At 37.3% G+C, this 22729-nt stretch overlaps 1 protein-coding gene across 1 annotated transcript in view; it reads right to left on the reverse strand.

The window, feature by feature from the left end:
* Nucleotides 1-22729, reverse strand: part of LOC145978380 (isoaspartyl peptidase/L-asparaginase-like) — a 134349-nt gene that overhangs the window by 67324 nt on the left and 44296 nt on the right. The window contains exon 4 of the mRNA XM_083110989.1: nt 18686-18902. Within this exon, the coding sequence (XP_082967115.1) occupies nt 18686-18902 (217 nt within the window). The remainder of the gene's footprint in view (nt 1-18685; nt 18903-22729) is intronic.

Genomic DNA, 22729 nt, shown 5'->3' on the forward strand with positions numbered 1-22729 from the left:
GAAAACGGTCGCAATTCCTGGAATTCGACACAACAATGGCCAGTATTTTGAACTAGCGTCCATTGTTTCATGTTAAACCGAACCTATTTCTTTTTAAAAGTGCAGACAGTAGACAGTATTTTTTGTGGTTATCTTTACAAGTGTGTGTCACTTCTGCTACGATGTCACAGAAATGCAAACGACTGATTTTAAAGGAAAAAGTTTAGCATCTGAACTTGAAACACATATTGAAAAGACAAGTGTAAAGAACTTTAAGATTCAGAAAAATATAGATGATTAGTTTGGACAAAAGGGTCTGACCACAAATAGTTAGAGCCTATTGAAAATGAAAGAGCATTTTGAATGTAGTAATTTAACAAAGGATTACACGTGTAATGTATTTTCTTTGTTGAAATTTGTAATGTATGTAGGGATACTTTAGTAAATTTAAATTCACCGTATGTATGTTGTTCCCTGAATGTAAAAAAAACATTACATTTGTAAAGTACATATGCTTATCCTATTGTGTAACATCCTTCCCCCAGGCTTGACTGTTACTGAGAAGTTTTACTGTATACCGAACACTTAGCTCACACTCTTAACATGTTCGCTGCCACCTAAAAAAATGCATACTTTTGTCAGGGGCCGATTAATACTGTTGTGTAATTTTGCTTATTTGTAGCATAAAATGGATTGATTTACATAAAATACACTGCAATTTTCATTTAAATTTTACAATGGCATATAGTATGAATTCTTGTTACTCTGTGCCGCATGATGCACAAATGCATCGTGTTTTATTGACATACATAATTTTTATTTTTCCACAGTTTTGATATTTTCACAATATTCTCTTTTTCTTTATTTTGCATGTTTCTCCTAATAAGATAAATTCAGGGTTGCTACGATTTTTTGATTATGAAATTCCCTGAAATTTTTAAGTTTAAAAATGAAATTTTTCCAGACATATTTATCATTATGATTTTTGCTTTTGAACCTTGTGTTTTTCAATTAAATATACAACCTCTGACAATAAAGTTCGGTGAATGATCCTGGATATCGAAAGTAGACGAATTCTTAATGAAACCTACCTTACTGTCCTTCGAAGTAGTCCCCTCCCATGGCTATGCACTGTTGAGAACAACTGTACATGTCCTGGAAACTTTTAGAAAAGTCTTCTTTCGGGATGGTGTTCAAGACCCTCGTCACGTTCCGTTGGATGTCCGGAATATCCTCAAATCTCTGACGTTTCAAAGCGATTTTGAGGCGTGGGAAGAGAAAGAAATCTGGAGGATTCAGATAAAAATTTCTTGCAATGCATTGCTACAGAGGATGAGAGCTGGTGTGTGAGGTACGACCCTGAAACGAAACACCAAAGCATGGAATGGCGTTCTCCTGCATCACCCTGCGATGGTACAATTCAACATCCTTGGATGCAATGGTCTCTTCCATTGCATCGGCGGACAGTGGTCACTGCCAAAGAGGCACGGATATTAGGGTGCCGCTACCTTCAGGATTAAGAACTAATCCTTCAGTAGACACAACCAAATACCAATGAAACAATCACCACAGTCCGCCTCCAGCTAGCTAGTCGGTAGGGGTGGGACACCACTGAAGGTTTTCATTGCAAATAAAGATAATTACTTAAATCAAAAAGAAGATTGGAAACAATTTTACTTGAGTTTAATGCTGATTAAGATAAGTAAAGAAGAAAGTTTTTAGATACAAAAGTTCTAGTTGTTTGTGATTGACATTTTCGAGAGGGGATGATTACTGAATCACCTGGGCTGGCGCACTGTTGTTTAATTTCGTTTTCTTACCCCTTCCATGGGTTCCTGGACGACACTGCCGTGGTGAAGCTCCTATTCTTGCGTCCTGTGGTCCTTTATCAAAACATCGGTTCTGCATTGGTCAAACCGATCCATTGGTGCATTTAGTTCCTTCTCACACTTATGTATTTTATAACACTGTCCGCACAATAAACTTGTACTGAAAATAAGCATAGCAACTTGGACGTCAACTTGTTTTGTCACCTCACACACTTAGGTATCTTAACACTGTCCACCATAATATCTCTTACACTAGGTACTGCTTAGTGGTCACCGACGGATCGATGGTATTCGACACCTCCGTCCTTCACCGTACTCGAGCCAAAACTGTTTCCACAAAATTTAGAATGTTATGGTTATGCCGAAATTGAGTTGACTTTTGAATTCTATTGGTGGAAATTTGGAGGGAAAAGTTACAAGCAGCAAAGGACAGTTTGCAGTGATGTCAAACCTCCTATGCCTTCAGGCAATATATTCCCGCTACACCAAAGCAAAGTATCCAACCATATTATTATATTACTATAATTCTAGTGACACATCTTTGGAGGTTGCAACCAGTACAGGAGGATGCAGACCAGATGATCGGGACGTATAAAAGGGGTTATTGTGAGACAATGAGTTTTATGACTTGTGTCGCCAGAATGGCTGGAGAGAGACACACAGTTGACAATAGCAGTGGCTGCCTCTGGGCCATTAGTGGAAAGATGAATAGAAGAGAGAGCTAGGATTAGCCGATAGTTGCCAGATTTAAGATATTCGCAAGAACGTTTAGTGTAAAGGCATAGGGATTTCAGAAGTAAAGATGGCTGTGATGCGAGGCTAGACTCGGGGCGAATCCGTCATGGGCCATGTGTGGCGATTTAGGGTTTGCGAGGGGGAATCTTACAGCAATACTGGCAAGAAGTTGCTGCGAAATCAGAGAAATGCTGGAAAGATCTAGAAATATGAAGAAATGCTAGAGTTCTTGACTGATATTAGAAAATAATTAGAAATGAAGTATAGATATGAACAGTGGTGGAAAAGAACTGTTCCAAAGCCCCTTTTGAACTTAGAGAAGGAAAATCTGTCCGATTCTGAGTTCACGTTTTTGAGTATATATGTGAATAATGAAAATATAATTAATAATTGATAATCTACATCAAATACATATAAACATAACTTGATTAACACAATATAAAATCGAAGACTAAATGTAAATAAGAGTAAATGGGATATAATAGAAATTATAATAAATATGCAATAATATATTGAGTATAATTTAAGAAATATAATCCTTTCCTTTCTATGGGAAATGGCTGACAAAAGGGAAAGTTTAGGACAGGTCCGTGGGTGTGTTTGTTTGGGTTCCTTGACCTTGACTGGGTCCCTTTATATTGTACTTGCGGGGGGTTGTCCTCGCGGTTAAACCTCCTCCAGCTGTGCAGGATCAATGAATGAACCCTATTCATTCTGACACTTTTCCATTTCTATTTATATAATTACAAGCTCATTCTTTGATAGGCCTTACATAAGGTTTCATATCCTTAATATTTACATATGGCTTACTTTGCCTCACAATCCTTGGGAATGATGGCGATCGGTAATACTTGGAAATTCTTGTTTGGCGCCTTCACACGTTGACACGTGTCACACGAGGCTAAAACTTTTCTTATGTGACGAGCCATATTTTTCCAATAAAAGGATTTTCTCATCTCTGCGAACACTTTCGCACTTCCGAAATGACCACGAATGGTATGAATATACCAAATCAATTTCGTAATGATCGATTGGGGTACACACACTCTCCAATCATTTGCACCATTATTCGTTCTTCTAAATACAATGTTATTTTCAATCTTATGAAGATTCTTGATTTTTCTCTCTTTAAGACTAAGTTTTCTGTTATCATCTTGCTTTAGAATGTGAATAATATTTCTCAACTTCTCGTCATTTTCTTGCAATTCGGTCATATTCTTCAATTCAGGGACAACCCTCGTATCAATATCATAATCAATTGCTGCGATCACTTCTTCAGTGTCAATGGTTTCAGTGTGACATTCCGTCACTCCAGTGTCAGTATTAACCGGATTTCTACTTAAAAAGTCTGGCACAATATGTTGCTTCCCTGGCACATATTTAATGTCAAAACACAAATCTTGTATTTGTAAACACCATCTTTGTATTCTCTTGTTAGTGAAAGAACATTTCCACAAGTGTGTCAATACCTTGCAATCTGTTTCCACAATAAAATGTTTTCATTCGAGGAAATGCCTTACTTTCTTGATTGCATAAATTAGGCTGAGCATCTCACGCTCTGTCGCAGCATATACTTTCTCAGTTGCGGTTAAAGTGCGTGAAATGAAAGCAATAACATGTTGATTTCCATCTTCATCGTTTTGATATAAACATGCCCCAACTCCATAGGCTGACGAATCTACACTCAAATGAAATGTCTTGCCTTTCAGAGGATAATAAAGCATAACTGTGTTCAGGAATTTTTCCTTTATCTCTTCAAAGGCGGACTGCTGCAACGGACCCCAATTCCAACGAGTGTCCTTCTTCAGTAAAGCGCACAATGGAGCTTCTGACGATGACAACTGAGGCACGAATGCTCTATAAAATCCAACGAATCCTAGATATTTTCTTAACTCTTTCTGGTTTTTCGGTGGCTGCAGTTGTTGAATGGCTTCTATCCGTTCAGGTTGACATTTTATACCTGACCCGGTTAAATTAAAACCTAAATAACTAATCTCCTTCTTTCCAAATGAACATTTTCTAAGCTTTACATGAAATCCTCCTCTTTTCAATCTCTCCAGAATGGCTTCTATTCTTGACAAAAGTTCATCATAAGTGTCGGCACTACACAGTAAATCATCGACGTAAACAGATGTGTATGAGAGAACTTCGCTCCCCAAAACCTGTTCTACGCAGCGTGCGCAAGCACTCGAGGAATTTAACATTCCATACGGAATCTTGTTAAAAACAAAAGTTTTCCCTCTATAAACGAAGGCCATGTATTTCTTACTCTCCTCGTGCAGTGGAATAGATAGAAAACATTGTGACAAATCAAGCGTGGCAAAATAAGTTGCACCTTGGTGTCGATATAATATATCTTCAATTGATTCACACCTCTCTGCATCACGTTCAATGAATCGGTTCGCTAAGCGGAGGTCGAGACATACTCTAGGTGTATTATCGTTCTTCTTTACAATTAATAAGGGTGAAGTGTGGGCAGAATATCCTCGTTTAATGACACCTTGCTCCAGCATAGTAGTTATTTCTCTATCTATTATTTCCTTATAAGCCAAAGGAATGTAATTTGTTTTCGCCTGAAATTCTTTTACATTCTTCACTTTAATTTTATATTCATATTTCTTCACGTCTCCTGGAAAATCTGACATCACGTCCTGATAATTCAACAACAATTTCAGTAGTTTACCTTGTTGTGCCTTATCTAAATCTTCTTGTTTACAAACAATGTTTTTAATTTCTTCCTCGGAATAATATTCCGTGCGCGTAGGCAACTTTAGAGCTTCCTCATTTATTGTTTGGCAAGCGTTTATGTTGAAATCATCACAATATGGTTCTAATGAATGATTAATATGATCCGCATCATTTATTGGCAAAAGAGGTTCTTGAATCATGCATGTAACAATACGTGGCTGAATGGAAACATCGCTCTTGCGAAATGGAACTGCACATTTCTCATCTTGATTCGTGAAATTCAAAAGTCCCTTTTCGAAATCAATATTGGCTTGATATTCATGAAAGAAATCAGCTCCGATTATAACTTCAAATCTCAAGTGCGGAACAACTAAGAATGGATGAATAATAACAGTGTTGCCAAGTCTAACTTCACCAAGAATTTGTTGTTTAATTCGCACTGGCTTTTCTTTTGTGGCTGTCCTAATAATAAGATTAGATACGCCGATAACCGATGTTTGAGGTTCATTTTCTTGTATCCTTTGCAACATAAGATGTGATATAGCTGATGACGTAGATCCTGTGTCTAATAAACAAATGCTTTCGGTATTATTAACCGTACAATTGGCCTCAGGCAAAGCACGAATCTTCGTAATTAAAGATGGGTACATTTTTCCTCCATCTTCCCAGAATTCGTCTTCTAGAGCTCCTATCGCTCTATCTAAATTTTCTTGTGACGTTGCTCCACTGTCGGCATTCGTCGTCATTTTATTCATTGTTACATCAATAACGCCTGAGAGGGCCATGGACACGTTGTTATCATCGTCGGCTACTTCACTGTGCTCATTGTTGCCAGATCCACCATATCTTCTTGGTTCGTTCATTTTCATTCCATTATTGTTATTATTAACATGTGAACGAAGTTCCTTTTGAAAAATCGATTGTTCCATCCATACGTTCGCATTGTTGCCATTTAGTAATCTATTGTGAATTTCATTCTCTCCCCCATCTAATTGCGAGGAAGAGAGCCTGTGGCGTTTCCCTGATTGGCACGTGTTACATTAGCTTGACGTTGCTCATTTCTGCCTTCTTGGTTGGCGCTTGCTTCATTGTTGTTCGAAAAGTGCTGATATTCATTCCTGTTGTCGTTGTATTGGCGGTTATACCTTGGAATATATTCATTCCGTGCTTGGCGACGTCCTACATTTATTCTATCCTCCCGTGGACGTTCAGTCATCACCTGAGCTGCGTTTACGGCATGCATCTGGCCACGCCTACCATGAGTATTGTTCTGAGGTTGGTTTCTGTTGTTCCTGTTCATTGTTACATTTCTTTCCTCATCAATCATACTGAATTCCTTCAATATCGATATAAGCTCAGATAACGTCTTCGGCTTCGCAGCAGTGATATTTCTTTGCAGACCAGGATGAAAATGTCTGGCTAATGTTCTGATAAGTTCATCTTCTGGCAACGGTGGATTTAAGACAGTGTTTAATTTTGCCATTCTCACTACATACTGGACGTAAGACTCAGATTTCTTCGAATCGTACTTGGATGTATACAATGTAAGCTTGATGTTAGTTAATTGGTGGTCTGAGAGATATTCATTCAGAAATAAAGCCTTAAAATCGTCAAAAGACTGAATGGTTCCTTCAAACACTTCAAAGAATGTTAACGCCTGCCCCCCTAACGTCTGACGTAACACCTTGGTATATAGCCTCCTTGGAATGTTCATAATTGACAAGTATTCCTCCAAGTTTCTTAGATACGCATGCACATTAATCTCGGCATTTTCTCCATCAAAATATGGTAATTGTATCAATTTGCTATCTAAAAGTTGTTTGGCAACAGCGCAACTTATATGGTCATTACTTTCCGAAGTAGTTGGGACATCAAATGCGTTCTGAGCTACATTTCCGAAATTGTCATCAAACGTTTGTTCACTATTAGTGCCATTAGAATTTTGACTGCGTAACTCCGTAACCTGCTGCTCCAAACTTCTCACGTCGCGGTTAACCTTATTTTCTACATTCCTCACTTCTTGTTGAATTTTCTTGTTTAAATTTGTACTTAATTCCTGTAATTCCTTACGAACTTGAATTGATAATTGCTGAGGCGAATTCTGAATTTCTCGCAAGTCATTGTCTAAACTGTTCATTTGTTGCCTAATTTCATTAATAGATTCATTATTTATCCTAATTTCGGATTGCAGCGTTTCATTTTGCCCTGAAATTTCTAATAAGTCCTTTTGTACTGATCGTGAGTGATCACTGAACTGATTTTCATAACGTTCATACCGCGTGGATACATCTTGCGCAATGTTTTTCTCAAAATCAGTGACGCGAACGTTGACTTGCGTTTCTACTCGCGTAATCCTCTCCGTTATTGACGAAATATCTCGCGCCGTTTCTTCTCTAGCGTCTTCAATGTCGGTTCTCAAAGCTGAAATATTCTGAGCGGTTTCGTTACGTAAGCCTTCTACATTTTGATTATTTTCCTCCCTTACATTATCAATCCTAGCCTCTAAATTTGACCTGTTCGTTGCCATTTCTTCCCTGAGCGCTTGTATACTAATAGCATGCTCTTTACGCAAATTGCTAATATTGGCATTTATTTGCTCATTTTGAATCTGAATTATCTGGGTTAAACGTATAAACATATCCTCAATAGTGGTCGGCGGCTGTTCAAGATTTATGACCTGTGAGAGACTGACATTTTCCGACGGAGACCCAACATCTGTAAGCACAGAAATTTGCTGCACGGCGTTTTCATTTTCAGTGCCTTCCATTTCGAGGTTCCCTGCTGAGCTTGTGGCATACAAACCGGCTTCTTCTACGAGATTTTTCTGTAGCCGCGTCAAAGGCATGGTAATCGCTTTCCCAAACAAAACGGTCAATAGATAACGGGATACGAAAGGAAAAGTTCCCTACTGTTCACTCAAAATCGGACGGAAGTTCAGTGTTGTCAACTGACGATTTGACAATTTGTTAATGAAGATTATGCAAACACAAGTATAAGATAAATTAAACTGCCCCTTTAGAACATGGTTGCAACAACATACCAAAGACATGCACAAAACTACACAAACAAACATGCTACAATTAAATGATATAACACAGTGCTAATATGGCCAGATAACCCCCTGCTGAAACGTGATTAAATTGCCTGGGCGCCGTGAAAATGTTACTGGAGATGCAATGAAAGAGATGGTAGCCCCACGTTGAGAGCGTCATGAAAGATGCGATGGTACAATTCAACATCCTTGGATGCAATGGTCTCTTCCATTGCATCGGCGGACAGTGGTCACTGCCAAAGAGGCACGGATATTAGGGTGCCGCTACCTTCAGGATTAAGAACTAATCCTTCAGTAGACACAACCAAATACCAATGAAACAATCACCACAGTCCGCCTCCAGCTAGCTAGTCGGTAGGGGTGGGACACCACTGAAGGTTTTCATTGCAAATAAAGATAATTACTTAAATCAAAAAGAAGATTGGAAACAATTTTACTTGAGTTTAATGCTGATTAAGATAAGTAAAGAAGAAAGTTTTTAGATACAAAAGTTCTAGTTGTTTGTGATTGACATTTTCGAGAGGGGATGATTACTGAATCACCTGGGCTGGCGCACTGTTGTTTAATTTCGTTTTCTTACCCCTTCCATGGGTTCCTGGACGACACTGCCGGGTGAAGCTCCTATTCTTGCGTCCTGTGGTCCTTTATCAAAACATCGGTTCTGCATTGGTCAAACCGATCCATTGGTGCATTTAGTTCCTTCTCACACTTATGTATTTTATAACACTGTCCGCACAATAAACTTGTACTGAAAATAAGCATAGCAACTTGGACGTCAACTTGTTTTGTCACCTCACACACTTAGGTATCTTAACACTGTCCACCATAATATCTCTTACACTAGGTACTGCTTAGTGGTCACCGACGGATCGATGGTATTCGACACCTCCGTCCTTCACCGTACTCGAGCCAAAACTGTTTCCACAAAATTTAGAATGTTATGGTTATGCCGAAATTGAGTTGACTTTTGAATTCTATTGGTGGAAATTTGGAGGGAAAAGTTACAAGCAGCAAAGGACAGTTTGCAGTGATGTCAAACCTCCTATGCCTTCAGGCAATATATTCCCGCTACACCAAAGCAAAGTATCCAACCATATTATTATATTACTATAATTCTAGTGACACATCTTTGGAGGTTGCAACCAGTACAGGAGGATGCAGACCAGATGATCGGGACGTATAAAAGGGGTTATTGTGAGACAATGAGTTTTATGACTTGTGTCGCCAGAATGGCTGGAGAGAGACACACAGTTGACAATAGCAGTGGCTGCCTCTGGGCCATTAGTGGAAAGATGAATAGAAGAGAGAGCTAGGATTAGCCGATAGTTGCCAGATTTAAGATATTCGCAAGAACGTTTAGTGTAAAGGCATAGGGATTTCAGAAGTAAAGATGGCTGTGATGCGAGGCTAGACTCGGGGCGAATCCGTCATGGGCCATGTGTGGCGATTAAAGCCAGTGCGAGGGGGAATCTTACAGCAATACTGGCAAGAAGTTGCTGCGAAATCAGAGAAATGCTGGAAAGATCTAGAAATATGAAGAAATGCTAGAGTTCTTGACTGATATTAGAAAATAATTAGAAATGAAGTATAGATATGAACAGTGGTGGAAAAGAACTGTTCCAACCCCGTCGGAAGAAGACCAAGGCATAAAAATCATGCATCAAGACGATGCTTATCACTTTCTTTGACAGTGATGGCATGATCCACAAGGAATTCCTGCCGGAGGGAACAACAATTTTTCCGCCTTGGCCTTCTTCCGATGGGGTGATGCAGGAGAATGCCATTCCATGCTTTGGCATTTCGTTTCACGGTCGTACCTCACACACCAGCTCTCATCCTGTGTGTGTGTGAATAGATTAACCTCGACGAGAACTTAGTTAGAAATCGAGGACAAGTATGCATTACAGTAAAACCTCGTTAATCCGGACCCTGATAAGCAGGACTTCGCTTAATCCGGACAGGCAGAAAAAAAAGCAAAATGCAAGGTTTAAAATGTGGCTAAAGGTCAACAATCGCATTCGTCATATTGCTCCACAGTATTGCTTTACATTTTACTGTACTGTATAGTGTATTTAGGCTTCTGCCCTTTAAATTCGCCATAATAAAAGTGTTTTGTTGCTATACACCGAGTTTTAATGCACTTTCTACTGTTCTTTTAGGTTATTTCAGTTAATCCGGACTTTCATTAAACCGGTCAACTTAACCCCCCCCCCCATTAGTCCAGATTAACGAGGTTTTACTGTACTTCTAAGCTTCGAGTTATAGTCTAAATATATAATAATGGCTTTAGTAGCTGGTTTTGATAAATATAATCCCCAAGATGAATCAAAGGTAGCTTACTTTGAGCCTTTTGATAATTATTGTCAAACCAAAGCTATTCCAGAGGATATAAAAGTTCCTAGATTAATATCTGCCATTGGAAATAAACCATATGAAGTTCTGCGTGAATTATTTTCTCCTACTTTGCCCCATGAAAAATCCTATCAGGATATTGCACAAAGATTAAAATCTAAATCTTATTCGAGTCCATCAAGTAACTATATAGTGCAAACGTTCAAACTTAGAAAATGTGTACACGAGGAAGACGAACAAATAGAAGATTTTGTGAGGAGATTAAGAAAGTTCGGAGAGCAATGCGGTTATGGTGAGTTTCTTTCCAAAGCTCTATTTGACTCATTAATTAGTGGAATCAGATCTAACACGATTCGCAAGAAACTCATTGCTGATAATGTAATGGAATTTCACAAAGCTTTTGAGGTAGCAAAGCAGGTGGAAAAGCTAGACGCAGATATGAAGGAATATTACGTCCAGGACAATTTAAATTTTATGAACACTAATCGTAAATATGTACAAGGGCGATACTAGTTTCAGTTCCAGTGTCCATGCCAATCCGAAACAGGATAGATAGAAGTTGCAATAGTAATATTAGGCAAAATGCTAAGGTTTAAACAAAGTCAAGAAGATAATGAGGGAAGTAAAAATGATCGGGAAAGAAAGCAACAATAATTCAAGCAGTGCATATATTGTAAGAAGTTCAGTCATGATGTTTCCCAGCATTTCAAGTTACAGCGCGATAAAGAAACTAATAGTACTAAACCTTATAGTAAGTACAAGGCTAATGCTGTGCAGGAAATTGAACCTGTTACATCACATGATGTAAACAGTATAGTGACAGGTGTAGATGAATTAAGGCTTGGAATGATCACTTTGGAATTAAATGAAGAAAATAGTCCTATGCAAGAAGGATCGGTTGAATATAATTTATCTCACTCTAATGTAAGTCCGGCTCCGTCACAACCATATCTTCAATCTGATCAACCTTCATTGCCTATGCAAATAGCTCATTGTGATGAAGCTACTAGTAAATTTGTATCTTCGTCCGAATATGTAACTGCTCTCAATATTAATGAATCTATGTGAACTTAGGTTCACAAGTTTCAATTGCGAGTAAAGCATTTTGTGATAGTCAACTACATGGTTTGCAATATCTGGAAACTGACTGTGCTTTACAATGTGCTAGCAGTATGTCTTTGCCGTTAGTTGGGAAGGTTACTGTAAGATTGAATTGATTTGTTGTTTTAAGTCCACTTTATGCACAGTAAGGCTAATTGGGACTGGACCTACAGTTTAAAGTGGGATCCGAACCACTATGTGCCTCCACCGGGAATCGAACCCGGGACCCCTTGATTACAAGGCGACGACGCTACCACTGCGCCATCGGGGAAGCCAGGTTACTGTAAGAGTTCGTTATGAACATACTATAGATAAAATATTAGATTTATATGTTGTCGCATGTAATTTAAAATATCTGTTAATGGGAAGACAATGGATTATGCATTTATTGCCTGATTTTCACATTAAATTATCTCAACTGTGGCCATCGTTAAATGTGTACCAAGACACTACTCGTATTTAGTCTGTGTTAACAGCTGACAAATTGAAATGTGTACAAGGGCAAACTTTTGTTAAGTCGAAAGATGCGACTAATATTTTGTCTGTGTTAACAGCTGACAAGTTGAAAATTGTGCAAGGGCAAACCTTGATTAAATCGCAGATGGTCAAATGTGAAAATCTGATCACTTTGTGTGACATGCAAGGATTAATTAAATTTATTAAGAATGAGCATAAAGAATTGTTCGATAATGATTTGTCACAGCCAATTAAGCATTTTACTGCCACGATTCCAATGAGAGAAGGAATTACACCAATTTGATTTATGTGAGAAAGTTAAGTCTGAAATAGACAAATTAATTGAGCAAAACGTTATAGAAAAGATTGATTCAAGTGATTGGGCGAGTCCTATGGTCGTTGTGTGTAAGAATGATGGTAATTTGAGGCATTGCTGTGATTTCAAGAACACGGTGAATAAGTATGTGGAAAATGTAAATTATTTATTGCCTAGGATAGATCAAGTATTTCCAAAAGTTAATGGATTAAATGTGTTTGTAACCGTGAATCTCAGAAGTGCTCGTAATGAATACCCCATGGAGATTGGTACAGCATACTAGTATGCCATTTGGTGTACGGATCACATCACAAATCTTTCAACAAACGATAGAAGGCATATTACAGGGATTAGATTTTTTTGTTATTCCATACCAAGATGATTTACTTATTGTTAGCAAGGGTTTAGAGAAAGCAGTTACCAGACCATCTGAAGTTTAAAACTGTTTGAAAGAGTACAATGTTAAGGTTAATTGGAGCAAGTGTTCATTCTTCAAAAACAAAATTGATTATTTAGGATATACTTTAAGTAAAGAACGAATACATCCTTCTGAAAAGGAACTGCATGCATTGATACAATGTCCACGTCCCTGCAACACCAAACAATTAAAGGCTTCTCTTGGTGGTATTAATTTTTACAGAAGATGTGTGCCTAATTTGTCAGTTATCTTGACAGATGTTTACAATTTATTGAAGAAAAACATATGATGGCAATGGACAAATGATCGTCAACGGCAATTCGAAGCAGCTAAACTGGCTTTGAAAAATACCAAGGTCCTTGTTCCATACGACCAGAATAAGGAAGTTGTTATACAGTGTGATGCAGCACAAAATGGATTAGGTGCGCAATTATGCCATAAAGTACATGGGGAATTGCGTACGATTGAATGCATTTCATGTACATTAAATAAGTATGAGATTAAGTATCCTATGCACAAAAAAGAAGCTTTGTATATCGTACATGCAGTGAGGAAATTCCAAAAATACATACAAGGTAGATCACTGATTTGTACTAAAAAGACATGTTATCAAGATTGCCACTTCCTGACGTACATGATGATGATCCCAGGTAAGATGAATTTGTGTACCAGGTTACGCTTACACCGAATGCAAAACAGGCGGTTTTGAAGTATTGTTAACGAGAAGAAATTCTTAGGATAACAAAATCTTATTTCCAGAATGGATGGCCACAAGAAGTGAAAGGGTTCAAAGGAGATGAGTTGAAGGAACTGTTGGCGTACAAGAGAAGACAGTCAGAATTAAGCATTACGAATGAGTTACTGTTTTGAAGTCGCAGACTGGTTGTTCCTAAAGGAGTGTGAAATTACATTATTCAGAGAGCCCATGAAGATCATTTCGGTATTGTGAAAATGAAGTAATGCTCCGAGAGAGAGATATTAGTGGGCAGAAATGGATAAGGCTATTGAAGAGTATGTAAATAAATGTGAAGTTTGTGTGGCTGTCAAGCCAAATACAAGCACTAAAAAGTATAGTGCTTCGACTGTATGCAGACAGCTGTGGGAAAGGATGCATATCGATTTTTTTGCGTGTAGAAGCATCTCTTATGTTATAATAGTGGATGCCTATAACAAATGGGTAGATTGTAATAGTGTGCCATCTACTTCATTTAAAAAAGTAAAGAGTTATCTAATCAAACATTGTGCTATTTTCGGACTACCAAAGTGTATTGTGGCGGATAATGGTTCCCCTTTCTCATCTACGCAATTCAAAAAATACCATGATGAATATCACATCAATTTGTATCGTTCTCCTGCGTACCATCCTGAAAGCAATGGTCAGGTAAAGTGCTATGTGCAGACAGTGAAAACAAAGCTAGACTGTGCTATACGTGAGCAATTGAATAAGAATTTGCATGTCAACGTTGAAGAATTATTACAGAGAGTACTGGTGGCTTTGAGAAGCGAATATGATGCATCTGGTGACAAAATGCCAGAGCAAATGATTTTTTCCTACAATCCCAGGAATAAATTTGATGCCCAAATGGAAGAAATAATAAATCAAGAATGCGAAAGGGATAAAGTAGAAGAAACATTGAACCAAAGAGGTGATTTTGTATGGGTTATGTTACCATTTAAAGACATGAGGAATGCCATGAGGTATCTCAAGGGAAAATTATAGCACGGAAAAGCAAAGGTACATGGCTGGTAAATGTTGAAGGTAGAAACCAGGTCATGCACGAAGATCAGTTGAAGTGGATACAAGACAAGAAAGATAGATATCATATTGGAAGTCAGAAGGAGGAGGAAGATGCTGATGAACGAATACATGGACCAGATACAGGTCAAGACGGCGGATCAGTTTTCTGTGATGAAGACTTATTGATTGCAGCAAAAAGTGGGATGTTCTATGGTGCTGGAAACTTCTACGCCAGATGGCAAACCTTCTACATTGTATTTGGATGATTCCTGCATCGACAGAGAAAACCGTCTGATAGACTGAAATATAACTAAGTCAAGTAAGGAAGAGGGGGAATGTTAAGTGTGCATAATATCTGAGTTAACATTCAATTGTTAGTAAAGTTGTTGATTACGAGATTGTAAGTTCACCCATCTGTAACGGTGATGACGTAAATCTGTCATTTGTAAGTCCCGCTTTGCGTCATCCCATTACATTGAGTGAAAATTTCCCACCCGGGAAATTTCATTCCATAAAAATCCCCATGAGGTTATTTTTCCTCACTACCAATTTATACCGATAGATGTCTCTCCTGTCACTTTCACCTTTTTTTCTTCTTCGCTAGCAGCGGAGGTAGGAAAATCACAGTACAGTTCGTCGCATGACAATCAAGGTTCAACGTCGCTTGGTATTTCATTCAAAAACTGGGGCAAGTTTTATTGTATCATGTGCAACCACATATCGTAAGTTGTGACTTTGAGAACTTTTTCGTCATTCATTTTAAATGTTACGTGTTGCCGTTTGAACTTACATTGCTTCTTTGCAACATCGTGTTTCGTCACTAAAAACATTTGTAAGGAATTGTGCTTTGGACTTATTTTTTTCGTGAACCAATTTTCAGCATATATATATGAATCTTGCGATAGTCATTTTTGTGGTAATTGTCACGCCCAGTATTTTAATTTGTGGTAATCATTTTTACACATATATATATTTGCACGACTAGTATTTGTTTTACGAAGTAATTAATCAAGAAGTATTTAATATCAGCATGAACTGGAGTCGGAACATAGACATTGAACCTTGAAATAACTAGAACCAATACACTTTGCTGCAGTATTCATAAGCGCACATGGCATCAAGGAAGTAACGGCAAAAATCTATTACGTAACCAGAACACGTGAATTTGACTGCATCAATTCGACTACTTTGGATGTTGCGAACAGCCGGTCTAATTTGGCAACTAGAACATTTATGAAGGTACGTAAGATTACGTGTGTTATAGTGAACTGAACTTGTGTAACAAACTTAAATTCGTACTTGCCAATTTGTTGATTTTTGCATTACAAATAAGACGCGATAAAAGATGGTGGCTTTGAATGCGTCCTGTGCATAAAACAAGATCACGAGTGAGAAATAGATATGTACATGTGTGTGTACCAAGTAACAGTATAAAACATCGCCGCAACAGTAACCCAAATGTGCAACCGATACGCGTGTGACCCAAGAACGTAATTTTTTATAGATAATCATTCAACCTCAAAGACGTCATAACGAAAAGCCCTTTTACAACTAATAATAAAACGAGACAAACCTTAACCGACTGAGTATTTGGAATTAACGAGCATCTAATTCTCTTTTTTAAAATAATTATAATTTTAGGTATTTATAAATTAGTAGAATTTGTCCGTTAAATGTTGAACTGGTACGAACTTTTAAAATGAAGTAAATTTTATCTGTATTATTTCTGAAAAGGCGTACCTTTTATTTGCATTGTTATTTTTTTATTGTAAATTATTCTGATCAAAAAGAATACTAAAAATGAGAATTGTCGGTCGTACGTAAACTGGAATTTTGTTGTGAAGCTTACTTAAAGAAATAGAAGGAAATGTTGAAAGAATGTTGCCACAAATTTAAAATTGTTAAATAAACGTCTATAGTGAATGTACTACCTTTTCATTGGTGTGAGTTGCGATTGGTGACGTAATTGAGGTAATGCTTTGTTGTATAACTTGCTAAATTTTTTGGAAAGGGTAAAGAAGGGTGAGGAATTTACACACACATTATTCAAACTGTTGTTATTGTGGGAATTATTTCCGTATATGTATTCAGTTAACCCCATAACAAGCAAAATTGTAATTGCGGTTCCTCGATTTATATTATCCACGCTCAATATACCTCTGCGAGTATTGGCCACCTTGTTCATGCTTTTTTCCCATTTTTACCGACATCGAGGAACGGCGTTATACATCTTAGAAATAGTTTTTATAAATTCTCGTGATAATCATTGTATTATGAAGTACCTACATGTGTGCATAAATTAACCTCTGCGTTCATACACAATGATATATCGCGATGTTGAAAAAAACTATAGTACACGCAATATCAAGTAGACGATATATCGTCATGATATTGTGGTGATACATATTGTGTCGGCAGTATATCGTCATGATATTTTGGCAATATATATCATGTTGGCAATATATCATCACAATATTTTAGCTATATATATATCGTGTCAGAGATATATGGTCATGACATTTGGCGATATATATCATGGAGACCTTATATCGCCGATATCACGATATGGAAAAAATATTGTATCGTATCATCTGTGATGATATTTTCTTGATATATCACAATATCAAATTTCGGATATCATCCAACCCTACTGAAGAGTAATACTCATTCTTAAGTTATATAATGTAATTTTTGGAGGAAAAATCGACACTTTCAAAATGCATTAGTTTAAGATAGTAACAATAACTATATTGTTAAGTCATTCCAATATGTCATTCACATGAATATAAATTAACAAAAAAGACAGAAGAGTCATTCCATGCCAAATCAACACAGATATGTGCAATTTTTAACCTGACCATCTACAATTTTCATGAAATTTGGGGAGTTGAAACCATGCATAGAACTTAGTAAATATGAAAATTTTTAGTCTCGTGCGTCTTGTAATTGTTAAATTATTCAAGGTCAAAGTTTGCAGAAATTGCCTTTTTTGAGCCCGCTTAGCTATACTAAATGTGCTATAACTCCGCCACTATTTTGCCTAGGAAGCTCAAATAAAGCTTATTGTACAGGGAATTGAATAAGCTTTCCAGTGATATATAACAAGCCTACCTTTGGATAAAAATATAATTTTGTCACGTGACCTTGACTTTTGACCTTGAATATCTCAAAACATGTCATCACCAAAAATCGTGAAAAAAATATATTTGGTCCCTCATACCATACTCTAAAACATATCAAAAAATCATTTTGGGACTGCAATGGGATCAGAGGATACAAAATAATATGTGTAACTATGTGACTGATAAAAGCCCCATTACGTGAACTATGAAGAGTCAAATGTCCCTTAACACCCCCTACAAAATGTAAAAGAGTTATCCTGGGTGTAATTGGTCATAAAAGAAATAGGTTAGGCACAGGGAGATCCCTAGCCGTGTGTGTCAAGCGCAGCTCCGGCATATTGTTGACCGCCATATTGAATTCAACGCAAAAATTTCAAAGGAAAGGGGGTGATGTGATATATCAAATATATAGCTAAGCGGGCTCAAAAAGGGCAATTTATGCTAACTTTAACCTTAAATAATTTAACAATTACAAGACGCACGAAACTAAAAAATTCCATAGTTACTAAGTTCCATGGATAGTTTCAACTTCCCAAATTTCATGAAAATCGGAGATGGTCAGGTCAAAGGCTGTGTTGATTTCGCATGGAATGACTCAGAAGTTAATTATCATCTGTAGTTTACAAGCAATGATGTTAATTGTTGCCATGTGCTGGTGGTTTTTCAGTTGAAAACAACCGTCCACTAAAGACTGATATTCTCATGTAATTCTTGAAAACGTTTAAGCAAAACTCTGGCAAATTGATGCAAAGTGGAATACTTACGAACTTATATTAATCAATAATTTCAACATCTTTTAATTGTTACAACTTTCAAGCATTCATATTGGTGGGAATCAGTACGAGTGTTGGTATCTGTACGGGTACTGGCACAGCACTACTGTGAGAACAAAGACCTACCCTATTTCTGAAATGAATATTCCGTCTTTCCTAAAGTCCTCCAAGGCTCTTTTAGCATATGTGGTAACGAGTTTATCCTCTGGGAAATCCGGAACACCCATTTCATTAGCAAACTGCTTGGCTCCTTCCCCGACTAACAGCACATGTTCAGTCTTCTCCATGACAAGCCTAGCAAGGCTTACTGGATGCTCTACATTCTTCACAGCCCCCACTGCACCTGTAAGCAGTAACAATTTATTACATTACATTCCTCTAACAATAAGCATCAGAATAAACCAATAATACATATTATTACATGTACTCTCATGTACTGCGTTAAAATGAATATCTTTATCTTATGTTCATCATGTTCAACATACTATTGGAAAGATTATAGCGTATTGAGACACACTTTTACCAAGCGTGTGAACCTCGAAAGGTTCGGAGACTGAACCTGGAGCCCTTTAGATGAATGTAATTCTTACCATTGCGGGTTAGCGGTAGCCCGTAAGCTCTCGCTTGGCTGTATCTGCTAACTGCACGAGGTACCTAAATTAACTTAAATTTAGAGAACCCTTTAAAGAATGGCAACTCTCTTGTATTTGGGTTACAATCACCTTAACACATTCGGGTCTGGCCTCATAATACAGCGTTGTTACCTCTGGTCTGCGGTTTTAGGTTGTTTTTCAAAAAATCATAAAAAAAAATATTTTTAATTTGTTTTTATTTACCACATATTTCTTAAAACTACAAAACTTCCTCTTTTCAATGAACAAAAAATTGTTAAATTTTCTTTTCATTTTCAGACATTTTTTATTATTTTTTTCAGCAATGTTTTGTGAAGAAGAAAAAAAGTACAACATTGTAACAAATGTTAATATAGATATATTTTAAGTTCGTAATCTGGAAATTTCAATAATTAACTACATATTCTATCAATACATCTTTTGAATCTTGCATAAGAATACTTCTTATGTGCACATAACAAAAAATAATTACAAATTACAAGTAATTATCTTTTGTATGAAAAAGTGGCTGCAGGACAGGACCAGACGATGTATCAGTTGGTTCTGCGTCATCTGTAAAAATTAAACAAATAAATAAATAAACTAAATAAATAAAATAAATTTTCATTTGACATACAGTATACAAAATAATAAATGGAAAACTAAAAATACATTAGTGCATGTAGGAGAATCAAGCAAGAGGCAAGATGAATAATTACCTCTTCTCACTTCATTCATAAAATACTGGAGTTTGCAACACTGTTTATATTATCAACAATTAATTATTACGAAAATAACCTACCTTCCAAATCTTCAAATTCATCTGCATCATCAAAATAATCGCTAACTTCAAACTCTGAGGCAGAATCCTCATGCAGAATTTCCGATATGCAGTCTGGATCTAACGACGCCATTCTAAACAATGCACAGTACATCAACGTGACAACAAACAGTCACAGGTGCGAGATAAAAATAGCACATGAGTCACCTAGCGGTCGGAATTTCAACAGAGGGGCTTGAATGAACACGCGCATGAGACGAAGTACGAGCATAACCCGTCGTTCAATCGGCAAAGCGATTGGATACTGCAGGATGGGCTATGCCCGTCGTTCGTCCACATTGACTTTAAGTGCACTGCGGGCTATGCCCGTCGTGAGACCCCAATGTGTTAAGTCTGCAAAGGCAAGGATGGCATTAGAAAAGCATATTACCTGTCTCTTAAATTGTCTCTCAGCTTCACTCCCAAACAAGTTCCTAAAACTCACATTCACTGTTCATAATCCAGCCTGAATCTCCCTCAAAATGAAACTCACTCGCCTCTCTCCAAACTCAAGAACCCTCTTTTCTTACTCCCGAACAACTTTCCGGTTCTCTTCCTTTCCAAACCCCAGGCCAACTGTCCCGTGCAAGATGCAACTTGCATCCACCCTGATCAAAACTCCTCCCCTTTTTTCTCTCTCATCCCATTTTCCTCTGCAAATACTGGCGAATGGTTTTCGCTGAGCTGGCGCTGAAGTTAACACATTCCTTATATTTCCTGCCAGGCTACCTAGCTAAACGTAACTCGAATATGAACACGAGGGATATGTAACGATAGATAAAATCAGGGACAATTCCAGCTCTTCAAGGCAAATCTTCCAAAAATTCAAGGTGGAAAAACAAGAAATATTAAAAATAATAAAGTGCCTATAGTGGTTTAAAACCACAAAAGATGACAAAACACATTGAAAGATGCAATGAGCCTCAACCAGAAATGAGCAATGGGAACCCTTTGATTACAAGGCAGAGCATTAGCCATGTTATCGTACAGGCCCAAACACAATAAAGAGAAGTAGAACTGAACATACACACCACCATTTTGATAAATGAAGTAATTATCAGCAAGGGTAGACAAAACTAAAAATAATTCAGGTGCCAGTCCCTTCTTCTCAGGAACCAGCATTTTTTTTCCTTTTGTATGTTTGCAAATATAAGCTAAGAAAGCCATGAATCCAAGCAATGAAATGTGATTGTAAAACATTTAATTTATTAATAAATACAAGACTGGATTAAATGTAATTAATTCTTGCACCGAAATAGCCTTCCTAAAGAAAGCTGAACTAGTAACAGCATAAATAATAATGCAATACATTCTAATATATGGCCAACTCTACCATATAGCTGCAGGTTTTAAAATTCAGCTAGCAGTAGTGATACAAAAAACACACAAACATTAAAAAAACACATACTGTACTTGTTATTTAAAAAAAAGGTAATGAAATTTTTGTAAGCACATTCAAAAGATAAAAAAAATATCTCAGATCTGAATTTCAAATTCAGGTGGCAGGTGAAAATTTTCAAGTGCCAGCCATGGTGACAGAGTGCCCTGTATTTTACTGCCCCTGATTATAAAACACATATATGAAAAACATACCACTGTACCTAGGAACCAACATTTGTGCTAAAAATGGCTGATAATTATGTGTTATACAGAGTGGCAGATATAGCAGCTACACTTTATGTAGTAAAACCTGTCTGAATGCAGGCACACATGTGCAGGAATATCGCATGCTTAACTCTTTCGCTGCGATCGTCGTATTTATGCACAGCACGCCAGATGCCTTGCTCCGCGGAAGTCGCATTATTGCGAGTTCATACTTCCACTCGCTGCGGGTGTCGCATTTCCGCAGTACGTTGCTTTTAGTAGCCTTCTGACATCTGTTGATAGTATTTGGAACTATTTGAACTTGTAGTTTTGTTTTTATCCGTATGATGTCGCTAATTATACCTCCGTTTAGAATTCTTTGACATACAAGCGTTGAGTGCTCTGACATGTCAGTTTCAAATGCATGTTTGAATGTAAACAACATGGATTCGTCAAGTCCTCAACACTTGTCTGATAATGATGTTACTCAACTGTTATTTGCCGACTCAGAATCAGAAGGTGAATTAAGTTGTGACGATAATAGCGACAGTTTTTATGATACTTCAATTGGTGACAGTGATTGTGTAGTGTCTGATGAAGAATTTGTACCGCCGTTCGTAACATCATGGAGCAGAGTGCAAAACAGCATTGATCTAGGTGCGGGAAGTTCGACACAGGCAAGTGCTAAGTTACTTTCAACATTTTTCAAAATATCATACCACCAGGGACTACAGAATGGTTTGCCAGTGCAAGGAATGACATTTGCAAGTTCTCTATAACATATTTTGCAATGTAATTTTGCAAAATTATTCTTTCTAAAAAAATGTTTTCTTTTTCAAAATTTTTTTAAATATCATACCACCAGGGACTACAGAATGGTTTTCCAGTGCAAGGAATGACTTTTGTAAGTTCTCTCTCATATACAGGGTGCGGAACGTAAAACCAGCCCGCTGTAATTGCTTTACTAATGAACATGTAAAACATCTAAATGAACATGTCAACAGAAGATGGCGTTGCATGAGTTACTAATTCTGTTTCTCACCAACAGGTGGCTTGTGAACCCGTGGTCGAGTGAAAGCAGTTGAGAATCAGGCCTTGTTGGGTGAAGCCGTGATAATGTCGTATTTGATTCCTGAGCGTGTTGCAATTGTTGAA

The sequence above is a fragment of the Lepisma saccharinum genome, chromosome 24, assembly GCF_977018435.1.
Source record: "Lepisma saccharinum chromosome 24, izLepSacc3.1, whole genome shotgun sequence".
Taxonomy (NCBI): Eukaryota; Metazoa; Arthropoda; class Insecta; order Zygentoma; family Lepismatidae; genus Lepisma; species Lepisma saccharinum.